General features: G+C 42.0%; 1 protein-coding gene across 1 annotated transcript; it reads right to left on the bottom strand.

Annotated features, from left to right (window-relative positions):
• Nucleotides 1-6,034: 6,034 nt before the first annotated feature.
• LOC307130678 (alpha-2-macroglobulin-like) lies at nt 6,035-23,431 on the bottom strand. The gene is made up of 34 exons (XM_079823776.1): nt 23,323-23,431; nt 22,739-22,919; nt 22,428-22,584; nt 21,502-21,554; nt 21,390-21,410; nt 21,052-21,217; nt 20,866-20,950; nt 20,548-20,659; nt 20,320-20,440; nt 20,097-20,206; nt 19,834-20,004; nt 19,520-19,753; nt 19,203-19,412; nt 18,965-19,114; nt 18,607-18,732; nt 18,348-18,441; nt 17,742-17,892; nt 17,297-17,522; nt 17,100-17,226; nt 16,901-17,022; nt 16,752-16,803; nt 16,150-16,233; nt 12,899-13,075; nt 12,662-12,737; nt 12,315-12,471; nt 12,006-12,080; nt 11,762-11,924; nt 11,468-11,661; nt 11,164-11,376; nt 10,930-11,048; nt 6,997-7,078; nt 6,812-6,895; nt 6,605-6,710; nt 6,035-6,294 (listed from the first exon to the last, which is right to left on the bottom strand). Exons 1-34 carry the CDS (start codon nt 23,406-23,408, stop codon nt 6,254-6,256), a joined length of 4,326 nt encoding a protein of 1,441 aa, XP_079679902.1. The 5' UTR covers nt 23,409-23,431; the 3' UTR covers nt 6,035-6,253.
• Nucleotides 23,432-24,089: the final 658 nt, after the last annotated feature.

The following is a 24,089-nucleotide window of genomic DNA, read 5'->3' as shown; positions in this document are numbered from 1 at the left end:
ATTCACTTGTTCTACTTCTTCACCAAGAGTGGTTCCAGCACCTTCCTGGTTCCTTGCATTCCACAAAATCTACAGGAAGCAGTGAAGTTGTTAAACAGTGTGGACAACAGGGTTACCAAGATTGATACATATCCCGAGGTCACCAGGTGTAGAGGAGAGCACATAGGGGCTCATGTTAACATACTCCTGAGTTGTTGTTTGGGTCACAATGTAATTCATTGTGGCACTTTACATTAATTGTTGGCTACATCATTCTCTGAAATATAAAAGTCAAATAGTTAAATGCATCACATCGCATTTTGTATTGTGGGCTTTGGCATGCATCACGGACAAGCAATGTCTCATTTTCTGAAGAGGTTCAAGATGAGTCAGAGCCTCTGACACCTTGTCCAGGTATGGCACATAACGACAGGTCACATCCATGGCCAAAAATGTAGCACCCTGGAACTCTTTTTGGAGAAACATTGGATATGCAAAGATTTCTCCTCTATACATATTCAGACCTTTTGGAAAATAGAAATAAGAAGAGCACATTGGACACTGAAGTAAAGGCTACATATCATCATTATCTACAAATATTTTTTAAATGCAATTTATCAAGACCATTACCAACCTTTGAGGAGGAATCCATGCCTACACACAGCAATTTCTACACCTTCTTCATCCAACTTGTTGGCCTGCTTTGATGTTTCTCTTGCTGCTGTCCAGTGGGATTCCCCACACATCGCCTTTCCTGATATCTATCAAAGTAAATTGTCTCAACATGTCAGAGTAGCTCATTCAAGAACATTAACTAGCAGGGATGTACGATCAAACACACCAACAATTACAGTCAAGATTTTTTCTTTTCTAATTGCCTGATCCATCTTCCATCTGTAACTCCCTAGATTAGAATCTAGCTGTATTTTTTCCCCATGCAGCTACAACTTCATTCTTTGTGAAAGTTTGATTGCATCACTAACCTCAGCAACCTGCCATTGCCATCTCAACACAAAATCAAAGACTCCAAACATCTAAGAAGGCATGAGATACCCGTTGCTCAGCCTGATTGAAAACGTACACTCTTGACAGCGCCCCGAACTTCCTCATCCAAATTGGACACCTCAGAGTCTTGGGCTAAAAACACTCCATCAAAGAACCCGGGCTCTTCACTCCTACAAGTAAATGAATTCTGGATAACCACTGTAGTAAGAAATGATTGTATTTATATGGCACTTAAAAACAAGGTTACAAAGCCTAACATAGATATATACAGCAGCTACAGTATTAACAGCTTATTGTGAAATAACAAAATTAGAACTATATTATGATGATAATGTTGATAGCAAGTACATACATTAACTACATTGGCTGTTTTTAATGTGCACACAAAACTCACTGGTTTGTTTTCTGGAACCTGTAGAGTTTTCTGTTGCCATCCACTGAAACAGCCACCATTTCAGGGCTACAGGCTGGACAGACAAATGGCTCCTTTCCCAGAAGTTGGTTCACTTCAGAGTTGCAGTACACATACTGCAGAAAGCTCCTCTGAAAAGTGTCTGCATTCACATTGCCAGTCTGAAATAAACAAATTTAGTACAGCTTTCAATGACAATAGACTACAATATAACCTATTTATGTTTTGTCAATGTAACTTTTCAAATCTAAGAAGGATGCAAATGACAATGCTGTCTAGTATGGTCTTCAATTCAGTTCATTTCAGAAATCTGAAATACTTTAACCACTTGTGGACCTTGAACTACATATGTAGGTATATTTAAAGTTACGCCCTGCACAGACTCAACCACCATTTTTGCCATACTGTCCAGCCTTACAGCTACTTTAATAATAATATTAATAATAAAAATAAAGGCATTTTGTCTTTCATCTTCACATTTTTACTCACTCTTCCAAACTGCTTTGTTCTCTGGTCCAACATTGCTGTGAAGGCTTTCACTGACATTCCTGAAGCTGTTGTCTTCATAGCCTCAAAGGAATGGAACAGATCTTGGTGGAACAGTGTCTGTGCTTGCATGGTAGCGGGCCAGTAACCACTCCTTACAAAGTCACCAACTTCTGGAGCCCATTGCTTATTGCAATGTTTAAATGTTAGCACCGGAACGTGAAGATTGTAATGGCCTGAGAGCACATGAAAGTCACAAATAAATAACAAGGAACTAATGTGTTAGATAAACAATATTTTTTACGCAATCCTACCATTTATGCAAACCAGTATGACGGATCTACCAATAGAGATGTCAACATCACAAGTGTCACAGGAGCATATAATTTGAGGAAAGGCTGTTGGCAGCAAACACTCTGCAAGAGCAAAAGACCATCAGGATGACATTAAAGAATGTTTGGATTGTGTGCAAGTACTTCGAAAATATAATGCATTTTTTACTAATGTTGTCTGTTATGGGGAAAAAAGGCAAATCAATTGAAGAAGAGACACCAACCTTGTTCACAGATGATGTACTTGCCATCATGGAGTTTCACAAACTCTGTTGGAGGAATATATTGATAAAATCCAAACATGCTGGTTTGCCTACTGTGCAGAGTGTCGTGTTTATGTACCAATTGATCACACTCAGCACAAAACCACTCTGAGGGCAAACATTCCCCACAACGGATGATGGCTTCTTTCACGTGACAGTGATTGCAGGTCATCTGGAAGATGTTCTCAGCAGACAACAAGTTGTCAATGTTTTGTGGCCTCGTCTGTTGCCAACATTGTTGGACCTCTTTCTGTCTTTGAGACCAACTGGACAATGGTGTCTGCTGAGAAAAATCTTGCCCATCAATGCTCTCTGAATCCTGTAGAAGATCCTTAAGCCTCTGCATTGCAATCTTACAAAAGAGAAAGAGAAAAATACAAACATAACAGAAATCCAACATTGCAATTCCACTATCACTGACTTCTTTTGTGGAATTTCCATTGCTTTTAATACAGGGAGAGTCCAGTGATAGCAGATAAAGCAGAGGGTGAAAGGATAGTTGGAAATGGGCAATCAAACTCATGACCCTTAAGATTATGTGTATGTGCTGGCTGTCAGTAGCATTTAGGAAGGAACATTGTTAGCTGGCTGGTTACTAAACATAGCAAAAGTGCAGGTACAATGAGAGGCTTCCTTTTAACTTAACTCTAGTAGTTTTTCTACTTACCAGGATATTGGTTTCTAGTACATGGTGAATTTGGGATGGAGGAACTAGCACATGAAGAAGTACCAACTGTTTGGAAGAAAAAAAACAAAACAAAAACAGATTAGAACAATTCTTTCGAACTCTTTGCCAGATATACAAAAATAAACACTGAAACCTTTGGCAAACTTTCAACATGGAAACTATCAAACCTAAATGTATTTGGCATTATAATGTTATAATCATTATAAGTATACAGAATATTGAGTACCAACAGCATTATCAAACCAGCACTTAATCCAAATCACACATCATCACTCTCCACTACCATTTTCTTTAATTAATTTTATAAGATGGACACTAAACAGGAGAGGAAGCTTTTTTCCTCCGTTTGCTGGTGGTCACACGCAGCCCATCACTGTCCCTCTTCCACCAGGTCACTTTGGACCGTCCTGTGACTTCAGGCTTCGGAGTTTGTGACTCTGTGTTACGTTTCTTTATGGACATAGCATGTAATGAAACGTAGATGGGTGAAACATAGGTATTAACTAACTGAAGTTAATTTTTTTCACATTTCTGTATAACAAGAATGAAACTTCCCTGTATCCCTTCAACAAATGCATCCCGAGCAGAAGAACAGCTTCTAATTTGTTCTTATGTCCACTTGACATTGTACTAAACAAAAAATAAATAAGGTGTCAGTTAGATCTGAGAGGGTAAAGGGTGATTAAAATTTTAAATGTTCTGGTAGAGGATAGTGGTGTCTGAATATTTGTCATTAAGGGGGCAGGAAAATGCAGATTTTAAACTTCTGGTTGTAACAATAATAATATTTTTGTAATATTTCAAGTCAAAAATCCCGGCACCTGATGTTACTTAAAGTGGAGCACAAATTGGAAATACCATATCACTTTGTCCTTTCCATATTGCAGCGATACCCATGTTTTTATCTTGTTAGAAAAAAACAGTTAAAGGTCCTGTTCTTCGTGATCCCATTTTTCAAACTTTAGTTAGTGTGTAATGTTGCTGTTAGAGCATATATAATACCTGTAAAATTATAAAGCTCAAAGTTCAATGCCAAGCGAGATATTTTATTTAACAGAAGTTCCCTTTCAAAGCCTACAGCAAACGGCCGGTTTGGACTACATCCCTGTACATCCTGCTTTAATGACGTCAGTAGAACAGTTTGTTGACTAACCTCCGCCCACAAGAACACGTAAAAAAGGGGGCGTGGTCTTGTTGCTCTCCCTCGTGGAGAAGAGGAAGTGTTGCGTTCCGTTGCTTTTGTCGCCATGTCGTCCAGACGCTGTTATTTTCATCCCGGAGTCAAATCACCTTTGTTTGGCCTTCAGGGGCTGTAGTTTGAGCGCGTTCATCTCCCCGTTATGGTAAGAGGCGTGACCTTTCCGGGCAACGTGCGTTAAGCTGCTGTCGAATCACAACACGGGAACCGCTGGCACAATCAGAACTCGTTATGTGTTTCTGAAGGAGGAACTTCATAGAACAGGGAAATCTTTCAAGCCGTTTTGAGGACAGTGAAAACAGCGGTATACAGATAAGTAAATTGTGTGAAAAATACTGTGTTTTTTTACACGTGAAACATGAACACATGTTATATTGCACACTGTAAACACAATCAAAGCTTAAAAAACAGGAAAAACAGGACCTTTAAGTTTTGATTCAGGTGCAAATGCAGCATCTCTCTCAGCTGGCCACATACAAAATGAAAGAACCTGTCTCTCACTGTGTTTGGCCGGATGAAATGGTGGTCAGGGCCTGATGTCACTCTGAAGTCAACACAGGATAGTGTCAGAAAAATATACATGTGGACAAAAGGGGGCACAGTTATTTTTTATTTATTTATTAATTTATGATATAATGACAAAAAAATCAATGGAAAGGACTGTTAAAAAAATAAACAAATACATTTGAGCCTGACTTCAAATGCAGGTGAGCTACAAACTGACCAGATCCTGCCATGAGCTATATAGGAGACATATCTTGTATGTAAATGGTAAATGGACTGCATTTATATAGCGCTTTTAACAGGCCAATGGCCTTCCAAAGCGCTTTACACATTGCCTCACATTCACCCATTCACACACCGACGGCAGTGTCTGCCATGCAAGGCGCCATCCAGCTCGTCGGGAGCAGCTGGGGTTAGGTGTCTTGCTCATGGACACCTCGACACTTGGTCAGGTGGAACCGGGGATCGAACCACCAACCTTCCAGTTTGTAGACAACCTACATGAACCACTGAGCCACTGCCGCCCCAGTATAGGGCTTATATGTGGATATAAAGAAGCAATACAGGATACATATATGGCCTGTATATGCACATATATGCACCTCAATTTTGCCTATATGTGGTATATATACGCATATATGCAGCATATATATTATCATATATGTGCATATAAACTGCATATAGGTTTCATATATACGCATATATTCGGCATATATACGCATATATGCAGCATATATATTATCATACATGTGCATATATGCTGTATATATGCAGCATATATGTGCATATAAACTGCATATAGGTTTCATATATACGCATATATGCGGCATATATGCAGCATATATATTATCATATATGTGCAGCATATATGTGCATATAAACTGCATATAGGTTTCATATATGTGCATATATCCTCATATAGGTTCTTTCCATGTGGGGCTGTTCAATTAATAATAACTACAATAAGGACAAATTGAATATTCTACAGCATGAGGACCAACAATGGATATAAATTACCCTCTTACAATGTGTCAAGATAAAAAAGCAGAGCTGAGATAAGACTTAAAATTCATATCAGCGTAATAATCTTATCTGATTCTGAAATGTTGCCATAGCATGTCGTTACTATACATTCAACAATCCAACCTGCTCACCATAACTTGTTTTCATCACTTTTATTATTCATATACATTGTGAATTTATTAATCATGTTCTCAAGAGATGTGGCAAAAGAAACTGATGAGGATTTGGGGGTTAGTTCTGATTTGGGTTGATGGATTGGAAATAATTTGTCAAGGATAAAGAATAAACATTATAATATTAAACATTAGAGTGTTCAAACATCTTTATCCAAGCTGGACTATGAGGTGACGCACTTCAGCATCTTCATTCACAGGGGAAGGAGTATTCTGCCTCTGACTGATCACCTGAAGGAAAAGGAAGATGTTCACATTCATACAACCATGGAAATCTGAATGAACAATGTGCATCACGTGTTCAAAGTAGTAATGCACATCCCAAAAATGTTTGGCAGGTGCATGATCAAATAAAGCATTTCATTGTAGAGTAAACAAAAGTCGGCACGCTGCCACTGCTGCTTCCAAAAATCAATTTATTAAAATGTGCAATGTTTCAACCTGACGAAGACTGATTTTTGTAAGCAGCAGTGGTAGTGTGCCGACTTTGTTTTCTCTACATCACGTTCAAAATATTCAACACTGGCATATTAGATCTTACTTGTTTGGTAGTAATCGTACACTTTGACCACAGCTGGCTTGAGATTCCTCACTGGAAGAACCTGTTTCAGTTGAATCTGGAAAATCATTGGAAAATGTTGTGGGATCTGCAGGAGGAAACAAACTCATCAGTCATGGACATTACGGACAAAATGTTTATGAATCGACCTAATGACATGAAATCATATGAATGTTGCTGTTCTCTCACCTCCTTCAAATACACAATGACATGATCATCTTTAGAATCGACCCGTTCCACACGTGGCATGTACATGCCGAAAAAAGGTCTAAGCTGTGGGGAAGAAGTGCTGGTTAATTTCTGGTTAAATAGAGAGCTCTAGAAAATGTACACATTTTGTGATACAAATTTTGTGATGAATCACTCAAACGCACCATTGATGTATCAGCTGTGAATCCAGATAAGAGTTTAATATCCACAATGACCATGTTAGTCCTTTCATTTAGACCATCATATCTGTAAAAGAGCAAATGAAAAGAATTGGTTCTTAAATGGCTCATTTAAATTTACAAAACTCAGAATAATTAACAAGACACAGTTTTCATCACTCATAATTATTAAAAATGTTTTTCCCCTTCAAGGGAACTCGCGCTGCGTCACCGCTTTGAGAACGCCTCTGCGTGATTGCGTTGTGAAGCATGTATGTCATCAGTCCAATAGAGAGACGGAACACCATAGGCGGGTGACGTCATAGACCCGGAAACTATAAAGCATACCGGCAAACACACGCATTTAGCTTCTGTTGCCTTCAACAAGCGCTCTGTGTCATTGTCTGTCCAAGCTCTGTGTTTGTGTCTGAGTTCAGACTTTGTTATTTTCTCATTCAAGTTTGCACTCACACTGATATTACACAGAAGAGATATATTATGGCGAGCAAACAGCATTTCAGACAGTGTGTTCCTCCCTGCTCACGCTACATTACGAGTGGGGATACACACTTGATGTGTGTTGTTTGTGTGGGTGAGCAGCACGCCCAGTCGGTGCTCGAGGGTGCCGGCTGTGAGCATTGTGAGGCGCTGCCTCTCCGCGTGCTGCGATCCCGCCGGGTTCACGCTCCTCGCAGCACTGGCCCCGCTGTCGATGTCGTGGGGTTCACAGATGGATCTGGCGAAGGGGTTTGAGACGGGTCCAGCCCTATCTCAGCCTTCACCCGCCAGATCCAGTGCTGCTTCTCTGGGTTCGGGAGCCGGCGCTGCGGTTTCTCCTGCCCGGGGGGGCGACCTCGGTGCTGCAGTTGTCTTCCTCCGAGGAGGTGGATGTCTGCAGTATCGACGCGGGGGTTGAAGACTCGCCACTTCAATCCCCCCTAGTGAGGAGCTTATGGAAGTGCTGAGTAGAGCTGTAATGAACATCAGGAGTGCTCATCAATTAAAATCAGACTTGATGAGCACTTCCTTCCCACCCACTGAGGTGTCGAGATCGTGGAAGCGGCCCATGTCTTCAAGTGTTTTCAGCCCCCATACGTCTGTATATAGTAACATCACGGTGCTGAAGAAACATGGTTATGGTGTGATTTACCAATTAAAGCTCCATCTTTGCCCACTAAGCCCCTTAAAACTACATCTTCCTTAGTGGGCAAAGCATACTCAGCTGAAGGTCAGGCCGCCGCATGTCTGCACACGATGGCTATCGTGCAGGCATACCAGGCTGACCTGCTGAAGGACCTGGATGAGAGCCAAGAGATCGGGGCAGATGTCATTAATGAGCTCCGGTCTTCCACTGATCTCGCTCTCCATGCCACCAAGGATACGGCGGTGGTGGGCCCCGAGCAGGCTCTGGTTATGGCTCAGAAAGTACAGACTCTGTTGCGAAAGGAGGCAATAGAGAGTATTCCCCTACCAGACAGAGAGTCAGGCTTTTATCGCCGGTTCTTCATCATGCCAAAGAAGGATGGAGGGCTGCACCAATCTTAGATCTTCGCGTTCTGAACCGCTCGGTGGCAAAGCTCAAGTTCAGGATGCTTACACTCAAACAGATTGTCTCTCAAATCAGGTCTGAGGACTGGTTTGTCACGATAGATCTCAAGGATGCTTATTTCCATGTCTCCATCCTTCCACAGCACAGGAAGTACCTGAGGTTCGCTTTCAGGGGAGAAGCGTACCAATATCGGGTGCTTCCCTCCGGTCTAGCACTTCCACCCCGCACATTCACGAAGTGTGTGGATGCTGCGTTAGTCCCCTAGCAGATGCAGGGGATTCGCATTCTCAACTACATCGACGACTGGCTTATCCTAGCACAGTCAGCTTGTCTTGCGGTTCAACACCACTGCAGTGGTGGCTCAAGACCAGGGGGTTTTCCCCGAGGGGAAATCCTTTTCGTGTGATCAAGGCTTCGCGGCGGTGTCTCCGCACCTTGGTCATGTGGAAGGACCCTTGGTTCCTGGCCCAAGGCCAGTTACTGGGGGCACCGTGTCAGTGGGTATCTCTGACCACGGATGCCTCCCTTACGGCCCAGGACTTATGGCAGGAACACCATCATTTGTGACACATAAATTGTCTGGAAATGCTGACGGTGTTTCAGGCTCTGAAGCACTTCCTGCCATATCTCAGGGGCCATCATGTGCTCGTTCGCACAGACAGCACAACGGTGGTCTCTTACATCAACCATGAGGGGGGGTTAAGATCTCATCAGTTATACAAGTTGACTCGACTTATCCTCCACTGGTTCCAGGGGAAACTGCTCTCAGTCAAGGCTATGTATATCCCTGGGCGGTTGAATGTGGAAGCAGACATCCTGTCGAGGCAGGGGCCGAGGCCCGGGGAGTGGAGACTCCACACCGAGGTGGTGGAGCTCCTTTGGGAGAAATTCAGTTGGGCTCATGTGGACCTGTTCGCCACTCACGAGAACTCTCATTGTCGTCTGTGGTTCTCCCTGATGCCTCCAGCTCCGCTGGGGCTGGATGCTATGGTACAGGAGTGGCCGAGGCTGCCCCTGTACGCATTTCCCCTGATTGCTCTGCTTCCGGGAGTTCTAGAGAGAGTGCGCCGAGACGGGGCCCGTCTACTACTAGTAGCCCTGTTCTGGCCGGGTCGAGTTTGGCTTGCAGACCTGGTGTCTCTCCTCGACGGCTCTCCCCTGGAGATTCCGCTCAGGAGGGACCTTCTCTACCAGGCGGGCGGTGTCTTCGTACACCCTCGCCCGGAGCTGTTGAAACTGTGGGCTTGGCCTCTGAGGGGGCCCAGCTCATAACTTCTGGTCTCTCAACCGAGGTTGTTGAGACCATTCTACACTCTAGGGCTCCCTCCATGAGGAAACTGTACGCTTTGTAGTGGAGACTCTTCACCTTATGGTGCAGAGATCGCCTGTGGGATCCAGTTAACTGCCCTGCGAGCACGGTGCTGGAGTTCCTGCAGGAGAGCTTCTCTGCTGGGCTAGCTCCCTCCACATTAAAGGTGTACATGGCAGCCTTAGCAGCTTACCACACTCCTTTGGGTGGTGTTTCATTGGGGTGACACCCCTTAGTTACTTGTTTTCTCCGTGGCACTTTGAGGTTAAGACCTGCGGAGCAGAGGATGAGCAAGTGGGTGGTCGAGGCTATCTCACTTGCTTATGTGGCGGCTGGAGAGCCTTCTCCTTTGGCTGTCCGGTCCCACTCCACTAGGAGTATGGCTGCCTCGCAGGCACTGTAAGCAGGGGCCTCCCTGCAAGATGTTTGTGATGCGGCGGGTTGGTCCTCACCGCTCACCTTCGTCAGGGTTTACGAGCATGACATCAATGCTACTCCTGGGGCTCGGGTTCTCGCCTCCTAACATAATCACAGGCAGGTGGGCATCCGGCTCTTATGGGGGCGTGGGTATTCTCGTTCCCAAAGCGGTGACGCAGCACGAGTTCCCTTGAAGGGGAACGTCTCGGTTACGACTAACCTTAGTTCCCTGAATAGGGAAAGAGGCACTGCGTCACCCTGCCATACTCCCCGCATGCCTGCAAGCGTCTTGTTTCAGCCTATCCCAGAAGCTAAAGGCGTGTGTTTGCCGGTATGCTTTATAGTTTCCGGGTCTATGACGTCACCCGCCTGTGACGTTCCGTCTCTCTATTGGACTGATGACATATGTGCTTCACGACGCAATCAAGCAGAGGCGTTCTCAAAGCGGTGACGCAGCGTCTCGTTCCCTATTCAGGGAACTAAGGTTACAGTCGAAACCGAGACGTTTCTCAAACGTTGCAGTTTTAACTACGGATAACAGCCATTTCAGTTTATATTGCTTTTGTGTTTATTAAGATGTTTAAAAAAATCTGTAAATATTTATTTGTTAGTTAATCTTAATAATCATGTTCAACTGTTTTGACTTGACTACAAATTTTCTTACTTGACGGTGAATTTCAAAATGAAATTTTGTCCCAATGTTTTGCAATCTCCCTCAATCTTAGCATCAATGCTCAAAGTTTTAGCTTCAGTAGGAATGGGAATGTTGTAGAACTGAGCCATCTGAGAGAGCCAACACAAACAAAAATAAGTTAATAAACCATGTCAAAGCAGAATAACCACAAAACTCCAAGAGAGATAAGGAGTGAGAGTAAATGAAGCTGAACGCATTGCAGACCTGCACAGACACACAGGTTGAGCCCTTCACTTCAATGCTGTATTTGTCTGGAATGTTCTGCAGCTGCTTCTCCTGGTACAGTAACTTGTTATCCTGATTGACATCAAAGTGGTGAGTGTCTCCTGCTGACTGTACAGTCACTGTGCTGGAGCCGTCAGAGCTGAACACTTTGGTGGCGAACAAAGACAGAGCCTGAAGAGCCACCACTGTGTCCTGGGAAATAAATTTGTTCAGTAATGTCACTTTTACTCATTCACACCAGCACATTCAGCAATAATGTGTTTGATTGAGTAGTTTGAGTAACCTGTGTGGAGGAGAATCCTCCATAGGCATTCTGCTGCTTCACAAGCCAGCTGACAATCCTGTTAGCATAGCCCAGATCAGCTGTAGTGACTGGATCTGCAGTGAGAACAGCCAGCAGCACATATGAGCTGATCTCCACTGCCAGAGAATCAGAGTCATCAGCAGATGCAGACTGAGACCAGTGGAGATGAGACCCTTAAGAACAAAAGACACACACGTAACTCAATGAGCATGACAAAAAAATATAGTACAGTCATAAAAGACAACAGAAAGTCATCAGAAACAAACCTCTTACCGTCTGAAAAAGCAACATCCTCCAGTTTCTTGAAAAGCTGCTGTCGAGTGTCTGTGTCTCTAGCCAGACTGAAAGTGTAGGCGAGCAGAGCAGTGATGTAAGTGTTTTTGACATCCTCAACGACGGACCTCAAGCATGACAAACTTTTAGTGACAACAGGATCCTGTGACAAAAACAGAGAAACAGACGTTGTTAGGGTCATTTTTCTATGAGTTTATAATGCGTTTCCTGTAGATGAACTTACTGTGATTGGAGTTTCCAGTTCAAGCAATGATGCAGTAATGTAGGCCGTCATGGTCACATTATCATTCACTCCACCCTGAAATATATAAGCAATAAAAGATAAATAAAGCAACACACTCAAACTATTAAAGGAAAATTCATCAAGACAAACTTTGATGTTGGCTTGAGAAGTCTAAATGTTTTTTTTTTTTAAGCTTGAACATTTACAGGTCTTAGATAACAGATTTCATAAATAGTTACTAGGCCATTCTAAGTGGTTGCGTTCTAGAGTGATAGATAGAGAGATACAGATAGATAGAATTTGACAGACCTTCATTCTGTTGTTGAACAATCTTCCCTGTTGGATAAAACAGCCGTCTGAATCCTGTCTGCTTATTAACCAATTCTTTGCACTCTGAATAATTTCTGGATCAATGAATATGTATTTCTGTGCTTTGCCAAAGGACCTCAGCACAAAGGCAGTCAACCTGGTGGTGTGGAAGATATAATTTAAAAAAATGAAATTTTCAGTGAATTTCATCCATCATGAATCTGATTTGAATTTGAACTGAGAGGTTCATTTTTAAATGTGTTTTGTACCATCCTCTTGGGTTTATTATTGTAGATTACCTTGATATTATTTCTGTTTAAGAAAAGTAATTGTGAAAATATATTTACCATGTATTTCCATCACCATAACCAAATGTGCTGTATGATCCATCAAAATGCTTGTAGTTCATTTGTCTCTGGTATCCTGTTTTGTGTGATAATGGTTAACACTTCAACAGTTTGTTTGGGTTGACTCAATGTGTCTGAATATTTAACTTTACTGCATGGCATTCAGGTGTGTTGAAAAATGTATCATTTGGTATCAAACCGTCTCAGTATTTTCTTGACATGATTGATGTCTCTCACCACTCTTCAGGAAGCCTGTGGCTCTCTCTCGGATGGCTGAGGTGAGCTGCTCCGTGTTCTCCAGATACTGCAGAATGTAAATATTGGGAGAAAGAACAGCCATGTTTTGCTCTCCACAGCCGTACGGCATCCGTAATAATCCGTGAAGATTCCTCAGTGCCCGACCCAATATGTCTCCTATAAACCATACACAAATGAAACGTCCCGGTTACGACTGTAACCTTAGTTCCCTGAATAGGGGAAGCGCTGCTTCACCGCTTTGAGAATGCCTCTGTGTGATTGCGTCGTGAAGCTCATATGTAATCAGTCCAATAGAGAGACGGAACGTCATAGGCGGGTGACGTCATCGACCGGAGACTATAAAGCAAGTCAGGAAGAACCCGCCCACAGCTTCTGGAATGGATGAAGCAAGACTCTTGCGGGCATGCAGGGAGTATGGCAGAGTGACGCAGCATCTCATTCCCTATTCAGGGAACTAAGGTTACAGTCCTAACCGAGGCGCTCCCTTTCAAGGGAACTTGCGCTTCGTCACCGCTTTGGGAACGAGAATACCCACGCCCCCATAGGAGCCGGGTGCCCGCTGTGACGTTGTCTAAGGGGCAAGCACCCGAGCCCCAGGTTTAGCATTAATGTCGAGCTCGAAGAGCCTGATAAAGTGTGCGGTGAGGACCAGCCTGCCGCATCACAAAACATCCTGCAGGGAGGCCCCTGCCAAAGTGCCTGAGAGGCAGCCATACTCCTAGTTGAGTGGGCCCGGAGCGCAGTGCCCTGAAACGGCGGACCTGCAGGGAACAACTGGCTCGACAGCGCCATCTCCCTCCTCGGAGGACTCGGGCGGGGTTGGTGGATTGACCCTGTGAGGGCACCGACGACAGACGGGCACCGTATGCTGAGGTGAACACCGCCCTCACAGCCCTGGGCACACTGGCGTCAGGGCTTCTTCGACGCAGCCTTGAGATAATGACTGTCCTCAGATCAGTCTTACCCTTGGAAGGCTGCCCCTGCAAGCGCCGCCCACCGCCCCACACTTCTTGAGGGGGGGTACGGGTGGCGACGCTCTGTTTCTGCTGCACCCGATGTGAGGAGCTCAAACCCAGCGCCTGCTGCTCCCGCACAGCAGCAGGCGGGGCCTGGGGCTCACGGGGGAGAAACTGCTTGAGCGCCGCAGCTTACTTCTTTGCCTCCCGGAACCTGTCAGTGACGGTACAGACGGCGCCACCAAACAGGCCGTCAGGAGACAACGGCACGTCAAGCATAAATCTCATATCTTTCTCCTTAATCTCCATAAGATTTAACCATAAATGCCTCTCCGTGGCCACCAGGGCTGCCATAGAACGGCCTATAGACTTTGCCATCTCCTTGGTGGCCCGGAGAGCTAAATCTGCCGAAGATCGGAGCTCATTAATGACGTCAACTCCGATCTCGCGACTATCCCCCAGGTCCCTCAGCAGATCATCCTGGTAGGCCTGCACGATGGACATAGTGTGCAGACATGCGGCGGCCTAACCCGCTGCCGAGTATGCTTTGCCCACTAGCGCTGAAGTTGTTTTTAATGGCTTAGTGGGCAGTGTTGGGGCTTTAATGGCTCTCCCAAACAAACAACACACATAAAGTGTGTATCCCTGCTCGTGATGTAGTGTGAGCAGGGAGGAACACACTTTCTGAAATGGGGCCCTATTTTAACGATCTGAAACGCAAGTGTCAAAGCGCGAAGCGCAAGTAACTTTGTGGGCGGGTCTCGGCGCTGTTGCTATTTTCCCGGCGGGATAAATGGCTCTTGCGCCCGGCGCAAATCTAAAATGGGTTGGTCTGAAGTAGCTTCATTATTCATAGGTGTGGTTTGGGCGTAACGTGAATAAACCAATCAGAGCGTCATCCAACATTCCCTGTAAAAGCAGGTGCGCAAGTTCCATTATGGATTGCTATTATTATGGCGTATTTACCAGGCGCACGCCAGGAGCGGTTCACAGCCGAGGAGACTGATGTGCTTGTAAGAGCAGTGAAAGACAGAGAAGTTGTGTTGTATGGGGATGGGAGAAACCCACCCAAAGTAGCGTCGGTTAAACAGGCGTGGGAGGAAATAGCCACAATTGTTTCATCAGCTGGCATCCCCAGGACGTCGCACCAGTGCCGCAAGCGCTTCAATGACATCAGAAGACGGGGAAAGTCCAAGCTTGCCAGCATCAATCAGGCACGCCGTGTAACGGGAGGTGGATCTGCCTCTACTCAGGACCTGATGCCAGCAGAGGACATCGCTGCGTCCACCCTCACCGATTTTTTTTCCTGGTTCTTGACGGACAAACCAATTTTTTAGATGTCCTTATATACATATATGTCTTGCCAGAAGTTGCCACTATTGGGCAAACAGGTCTCCTTAATTATTAGACTACAATTAGCCTGAATAATTTGTAAGCTAGATTTATGCCTATTTTTTCACATCTTCGTGGTACACCACAATGATTTCCGTCATCTCATGTGTTAATATTTTTTAGTGTAACAATTTATGATTTGCAAAAATAACTGTTGCATCTGTGTAGATTACATGAGCAAAGTGTATGCGCGTTGTGCACGCTATACATTATGGTCAAGCATGCGCCCTTAAAATAGCATAATGAACAACGCGCAACGCGCCACTGACTTTAGACTAGGTTTTTTCTGGTCAGTGGCGCAATTGTTTAATGGAACAGCAAAATAGCACCAGGGATTGTTTGCGCCGGAACACGGCTCCTTTTTTGCGCTGAACCGCACAGGTAGCGCAAGTTCATTCACTAGTTTAGCGACGTGCTTCTGTGGAGGGAAAAGCGCGCTTTGCGCGGGTGCAAAATAGGAATGACACATGCGTCTGTGTACAAAGTCAATTGCGCTGGGTGCAAGATAGGGCCCGTGCTGTTCGCTCGCCATTGTGTCTCTCAATTGTATCAGTATGTGTTGCAACTTGTTGTATGAAAACAAAAAAGTCTGAACTCAGACACAAACACAGAACTGACAGGGACAATGTTCAACACAGAGCTTGCTGAAGGCAACAGAAGCTGTGGGCGTGTTCTTCCTGACTTGCTTTTTAGTCTCCGGTCAATGACGTCACCCGCCTATGACATTCCGTCTCTCTATTTGACTGATTACATATGAGCTTCACGACGCAATCACGCAAAGGCATTCTCAAAGCGGTGACGCAGCGCGAGTTCCCTTGAAAGGGAACTCACTATAATTCCAAACCCAATCTCCTCATTTCTTCTTGTATATGTAAATGTTACCAATGACTGAAACAGAGGATCTGGCTGATCCCTCTATCACATCTTTAGGAAGAGCCAGAGCCACTTCCTCTGAGAGACTGTCACCTGACCAGACAGACAAAAAACACATATCAGAGATCAGCAGAGTAACGTTATGAAATGTACATTCTAATACCATCTTTGAAGTCACAATAATAATATTATTATCACAAGCAGGAGTGCTTTAAGCACTTTGGAAAAGGGGAGAAAACTGCCACAATTTCAATATTTGGCACATCTGAACAACTAAACTACAGTTGTCATGAAAGCCTGACAAATTTCAACTTTCTCAATTAAAATGTCAGAGACATGAGAATATTTTGGTTAGTGTATATTTTAGCTCCCTCTATTGGCCCTCAAATTTGGTGTGTCCTCAAAATGTCTTCTATGCAATGTGTACTAATTTTCATGAAGTTTGAGTTTGTGTTTGGAAGATAAAGAGCAAATTAGTCTTTACAGACTTAATGCCAAACATATTGACTTTTTGTCCGTTGAAAAAGCTTCACTGCACTGTCTCCAAAAAACTGAACAAAAGCATTATCGCCACTTATACACCAAAATATATGAAATATTTGCAGACTAACCATTTGGACACAGTAACCAGCTGTGAGTCTCTGTCTTTTCAGTTCCTTCCGCCTGCATCATCAAACAATCACATTAACACATCATTCTGACATAAGCAGCATAAGGATCATGGGTAAATGATGTCAGGAGACACTTCACATGCACTGACCTGTACGAGCAAACTTCGTGTGACCGTGTCAATGCGTCCTCTCTCTGGGACGCTCACAATCTCATTGTCACACACAGTCTGGGACGCCTCTGCTTCTGCACTGACTGTTATATTCAAGTTTCCTACAACACAAGACATGTACGTGAAGATACAACAGACACAAACACTGAGAAACAATGATTCAGACTGGAAAACTCACCAAGAACAGAAGGAGTGAGGATCCATTTAAAGGTTTTTCTACCGTTAGCACATAGACAGGATGAATACTGATCATCAGAGGAGGCTTTGAGAGTGTAGTCTGAGGAAGGAGCTGGAGTCACTTTAACCTGTCAATCAACCACACATGATTAGTGGCATATTTGATATAATTTGATTAGACTGAGTCTGAAATCTCACCATGATGCACTTGGACAGATAGTTGAAGACAGTGGCCTTCAGCTCAAAGATCTCCCCACGGATGATGGAGTAAGGCAGAGAGAGCTCCAGGAAGAAGGGCTGGAAAACTGTCAGCTGAGCAGGAGAAGCCAGACCCAGACCTTCGGAGGACAGACAGAAGGCCTCCGTCTCCCAAGAGGTGATGGTGTCAGGAACGGTGACAGGAACCTGAGCTGATCCAGAGTCCCTGTGGGGGAATTACAACAATAGCCATATTTGATTCTGACGCTGCCATTTTTCCTGTAATAAATAACAACATTCAGCAGCATACAGATGATAAAAAACTAGATTCAGAATCTGCAAAGCAAGAAGGGTATTTTCTTTCCTGTGGGTATGAAGGGAGATGATGTATTAAAGATGAGTAATAAGATAAATATGATGTTAAATGTCCTGACGCTTCACATACCCCACTTCAGCAAGTTCCCAGATCCACGTTTCTGGAAAGACGGTCCGAATCGTCACTGCTGGAGAACCTCTATCAGTGTTTACATTAGCCTCAACATTAGCAACACCCAGTGGTAAAGCCATATGCATTATAATACCGTGATGATCCATCGCTAGAAAAAGAGTGATATTTTGTAGTTTTAGATATGTATGTGAAAAATATCAGTCAAGTCTACATACAGTCTTAGGTAAACAGCAAATGGAAGGCAGATCCTCAATTTAATACACATTATTTTATTTTCATTTACAGGTTTATTTGATTCTTTTCAGAGTTTTCTAGTTTCAATTTATTTATATTTAATTTTAGTTTTAGTATTTTAGAGCTGCCAAAGTGAATGTTTTATTTTTATTTTACAAAAGTTATATAGTTAAGTTTTTGTTACCAATAATAACACTGATTCAAAGTTAACTAATAACCCCAGAAAAAAACCCTGTCTTTTCCTACTACATCACTATAATTGAATTGTGGAATTTCACAAATCGAACATTTTATTTTTTTAAACATATTTCATTACAAGCACCTCCACATTAAAAAATTACAGCTTGGATTGTATTAATGTTCATGTACCTATATAATGGTTACGGCGATACATCAAGCCTCTGTATGACAGACACCGAGGGACTCGCACAACCAAATTTGTTGCCATCTTCAATCCTACTCTCTGTCGAATGATAATGAAGATCCACAATAAAAGTCATGAAAATACAAATACTTTTTATTGTCAGTATAACCAAGAGGGCCTTTTTTAGGAATTTACTCATGCATGTGCAGTAAATCCTCTCCCAATCATTATCTACTGCACTGACACATATAATCCACCTGTTACCTTTAAGGATTCATAGGTGTTGTCTGACGGCACAGCTCGACGGGGTCTCACAAGCAGACACTCACGCTCATCTTCAACACTATGAGGATAATCTGACCCCGATTGCACTGGCAGCAGGTTGAAGATCTGTGACGGGAATCAGTATGATTTCTAAATAATTCATGTATTTTCCAACAAAACTTTAGTTCCATTTTGATGAGAAAGAATGAAGATTAATGTTAAATTTCCTGAGATCGGGACGTCAGCTTAAACACTGATGGATCATAGCAGTAATACCTAAAGTCTGTTATCAGATTCACACTGTAGATTCCCACCGTAAAGACGCAGTTAATCAATACTGAATCTTAAAGCATCTCACCTTGTCAACATCCAGACGTTCTCCTGACTTCAGGATCAGGACGCTCTGATCTACAGCACTGAGGCCGCACAGTGAACCAGGCTGAGCTGAGAGCTGGAGAGTGTTTTTCTCACCAGGAACTGCTTTATCAGGAGAAAACTGCAGAGACACCTGTGAGAACAGTGAATAGGATTTATTTTAGAATTGAGTCAGTAATACAGTTTTTAAAGAGGTTCATTTCTAAAGCTACAACACATACCTTGTTTTTGAAACACTTTTCAATGTTGAAATTTTTGCTACTAGCAACAACATTTTCACTGGGCAGAACACAGTATGCCAGAATCTGCAGTACAGGAGCCAGATCTGCACTAACAGACATTTTGACTGACATTGTGCCTCTTCCTCCATTAGAAATCTTCCCTTCAACCTTCTCATATCCATGATGAACGATCACTCCTTTGGACAAGACCTGAAACAGACAGATGACACTCTGATAACAAACTGACTAGTGCAGCCAAATATTACTGTTAAACAAAAACATCTCTGTAATAATGTACATACTGCACATGTTCTCACCATATAGACAATGTCAGTTTTGAAGTCTTCAATTGTCTCTCCAACAAAATAATACTTGATGGTGGCTGTAAACTCAGAGTCACACTTTAATGGTTGCTCAGTATCCTCTATAATCAATTCACTTAGTGTTGGGGTGTATGGAGTGGCAGGCTGGAAGAGCTGAACTGTTTTTGTATCCTCAGAGATGTAAGGCGTGTTTTGTCCATAAAAACGGCCCTCTTTATAGACACTTGCCTGGATAACAGAGAATCAGAAATAACTCATGCAATTGAACTCTTCAGGGAACACAAAAGAAAACTATCAAACTCTCTTACAATCAGATTAATATCACTTTTAGAATGACTGGATGTATTAAAAGAGAAGCTGGCCAGTCCATCGCTGTCTGTAGTCAGATTTAGGAGGAGGTTTGGGGACCAGGCGTAACCCTCCATAAGATAAACCTCTTTGTTTTGAATTGGTGCGCCTTTGAAATTTGAGACTTTGATCTGTTGAAAATAAGATTTTGAAGTAATAAATTAAGGAATAATTCTGTACATATCAATGATATTAAACTGAGACAAACTCATTTTAGACTTACTTTTCCTTCTATAACTGATCCATGTTCATATGTTTTGGGCAGCTCAGTAAATGTGGCTTTACCAATTTCATAAGTGAGGGATACAGATTCAGATTTTGTCATGATGATCTCTGTAAATATTAAAAACACCAAAATAAATATTTATTAAAATAAAAGTAAAACATAAAAAATTTGAAATTCAAGAAATGTCAGTAACAGGATCTGACTAAATCCAACTGCTCACCTGTTCCTTCTTCTGTAACCGTTGCCTCAACATGAAGAGAATTCTGCAGCCTATCCTTTAATGTGTCGTTGAAAAAGACTGATGTATCTATGGTATGGATGGCACAGCCTGTCTTTTTTATCTAATGAACACAAACATAGCATATTAACTAAAGAGTGGTTTAATTGGATAAATGGAGGAAAGATAATGTGGCAGTAATTTACTTGTACTGCGTTTCATTTCACACACCTCAATGGTTTCCTCTAAACACACTGGATTGGTGTAATCGGTATGGTAGGAAAAATTATTACGGCACACTTTCACCCATGATTTACCAGGTACAGGCTGTCCATAAGTGTATCTGTGAAAAAGGTGCAAGCAACTGATCTACAACCCAGGGTTGAGTTAAGAAACTAATAAATTAGGATAGGGGTTACAGTAAGTAACTGACCCCAAAGTTTAAAAAAGAGAGAATACAATTAACAATTAAATCAAAGTAACTTAATTGTGCCAAGAATGGAAGAACACACTGCTCTCTTAATGCAGGAAATAAAATAAACCACTCACTTTCCGCAAACCTCAATTATCAGTTCCTCTTCTTCAACACTTACTTCCTTTGGGCTTTTTACAGTAACGTCAAACTTAGGCAAAACTAAAAGTCAAAAGGCAGAAATTAGAGTTATTAGTAGCCAAAGTAGATAATATTTAATTCTTCACATACAGCTCTGCAAATCATTTGTTTTAATAACTTACCATATTTTTTCACCTCAAAACCATGTGAGATCATCCTGTCACCAATAAAAGCCTTCAGTTTGTACATGCCTTGACGGGCCTCTGGGTTTAAATCATAAGAACGCTGCAAAATCCACCTTGTTGAAGAAACATTTGTCCATTGACCAATCCGGTTACCTTGACTGTCCTGTTTAAATACACAGTACAGATATTTAGTTACAGTCTACACATATCCTGACTATCAATGAAGAAATGTATAATAAGCCTAAAGAAAATACAAAAATTGCAAATATTTCTATAATGTTAATTAGATTTAAAAGGTGTATTTTTTGACTGCACAGAAGGTTTTGTGTTCTTACCTCAAGAACCACTGTACTATACTGTAAAAAAGCAAATTGATTATCAAAAATGTGTTTATTTATTAAATGTGTATTCAACAATGCAAGAGAAAACTAGAAAAACACATCAGACCTGCTGATCAAGGGGTGCAAAGTTTGTATCCATGGTAACAACTCTGAAGTTCACTGTAAAATTGAAATGTGTATTAAAAACTCCACTTTCGACGTCTTCAGAGGGACACACTTATAGTCAGTATTTCACTCCTGTAAATGACTGAACTGTGTGTGGATGTAATCGTATTAAGGGTCAAATACAGGGCTGATAACTGTATTCTTTTGCAGTGAGAATATGTCTTTTGAGGCCATTCAACTAACTGTCCCAGTAGCATGTTTTAGCCGTCATTTTACAAGCTGACCAGTTAGAATCAAGAAGGCCTCAGAATCTCAGACTGCAATAATGATTATCTCTATAGCAGGAGTGTCAAACTACTGGAGAGATTCAGAGTTTAGTCCCAAGCCTGCTTCAACACACGGACCTGTAGATTTCAAATAAACCTGAAGGACTGTATTAGCTGCATCAGGTATATTTAATTAAGGTTGAAGCTAAACTCTGCAGGGCTGTGGCTCTCCGAGATCAACCTTGAGCCACAGTATCTCTAGATTTCATATAATATAATAAAGTCACACTGATATCAAGAGATTTACATCACCAGTTATTTGTAATTACAGTATTTAGTCTACATATATGTTTGAATATGAGGTGATTGCTCAAACACACACTAGATGACCATTCCCGTTTCCAAAGCCTTTCAACCTTATCTGCTTTCCTTATCTTTTCTTCTGCTCCTCTTTTCTGTCTACAATTTTGTAAATCCATTGAACTGTTTACTTCTTTTTATCATCTGCTGGCTTGTGCAACATTTGTAATTTTTGACCTATGGTACTACATCAGCTCATAGCATGATCATAATGTGCTTTACTTAATGTATAAATCAGCTGTGATCGGGGTTTAGATGTCAGTGACACCAGCATTATTTACTGAAGACACTCACTGCTCACCTGTCTGTCCTGGAATATAGATGGGTTTATCAGTCTGGATAAAGGTCAGAGGATGGTAAGGCTTGAACATGACTTTTCTCTCTTCAGTCATCTTGAAAGTCTCTCCCTGAAGTTCAACCTTCATTTTCTGCACTGATTCTGCTTCGACCAGAGGAGCCTGATGAAAAATAATATACTGTATTCACAACCGTCACAAAAACTATATGCATTATGGTGAAACTAACATTTAGTAAAAAAAAATTTAAAAAGTGTCAAATCAAATGTAAATTTGATTGCATAGTCAATATCTTGTGCACATTTTGATGGCAGACCTTGAAGTTAAAGCAGCGATGAAACTCTTCCTCAACTTTCTCCTGCAGCAGTAAAGTGCTCTGGTTACCATGAACCAGATGAATGTTCAGGACAAGGCTTTCATTGGGCTTGAGAAGACTTGCACATAGTTTGGCCTCAGATCCTGACTTGATCACTGCAGGAAACGTCACCATGAAAGATCTGCCGAGAGATAATGATCATACAATAAGATACAATAAGAAACAATAAAAATTAAACTGTAAGAAAACATTTATATGGTTAATTTGCTATTGATCAAGAAATGAGAATACAAGAGCAAACTGTGTAATGAAGTCTAGTGACTTAATTTTTTTTTATTTTTGCATGTTTATTCAGAACAATATTGCTCTTAAAAATACTCTGTCATTAATTATGAATGATCTTATATATGCCTTAAGTTGTCTTTCAAACAGCAAACCTCTACTGTGCAACACATATCAGTTATATAAATACAGGAGAAATCATCAAGACTTATCTTACACAATGACTAAATGTCGGACTAATAATTTGTCACACTTAGTAAGCAAAACACTGCCTTCCTCAGCAGAAATTGTTAAAAACTTACGGCCCTAATGTTTGTCCATTGACACAGATCAGGAGGAAAGAGAGCAGAAGGAGCCCTTTCCAACAGCAGCTAATGTTCAGAGCCATGATGACGAGCGATCATCCAGGTCATGAGATGAACTGGACCGTCTCTTTTAAAGAGACTCTCATGCTAAAGGAGGTCCTTCGAAACATGTGTATTGATCATCTGATTAATGATTCAACCATTTCAACAACCTGTGATAATATGCATTTTTTTGTTTGTCCAAAAACTCATTTGTGATGAGTTTGATAAATACAAGCAGGCTCAGTTCAAGTAAAGCCATGCAAAAACTTTACTCTTGCACAAAATAGAATAAACATGTTGGAATAACTAAGCATGTAAATCTAAATATTCTAAATAGTCATTTTATTTGCAGTCAAAAGAGAAGTTGAGGACGTCAGTTCTTGGTATTCAATAAAATGCAAGAAATCTTTAAATTTCTTTAAAAGATCTTTAAAATACATAGTATAAGAGATCTTTAAAGTACATAGTATAAGTGTACATGTGATCTTCTGAAAACAAACTAATACTCATACTCATACAGAGAAATGCACAGCTACTGACCTTTGACTCGATGTAGACAAATAGTGGGGTTAAGACAACTCTGACATCCAGTGGCACAAACATACACCCACTCAAACTGAGTGGGAGAGATACGGTAAACTGCTGTTTGCATTTGTAAGTTCTCTGCCACCTACACAATACGACTAAACATGGCTACTGAAAGTCACCTAAAATCTGTTGTG

The sequence above is a fragment of the Gobio gobio genome (assembly GCF_949357685.1).
Source record: "Gobio gobio genome assembly, chromosome: 8".
NCBI lineage: Eukaryota > Metazoa > Chordata > Actinopteri > Cypriniformes > Gobionidae > Gobio > Gobio gobio.
The sequence above is the reverse complement of the archived record's forward strand: the minus strand, read 5'-3'. Positions and strand labels throughout refer to the sequence as shown.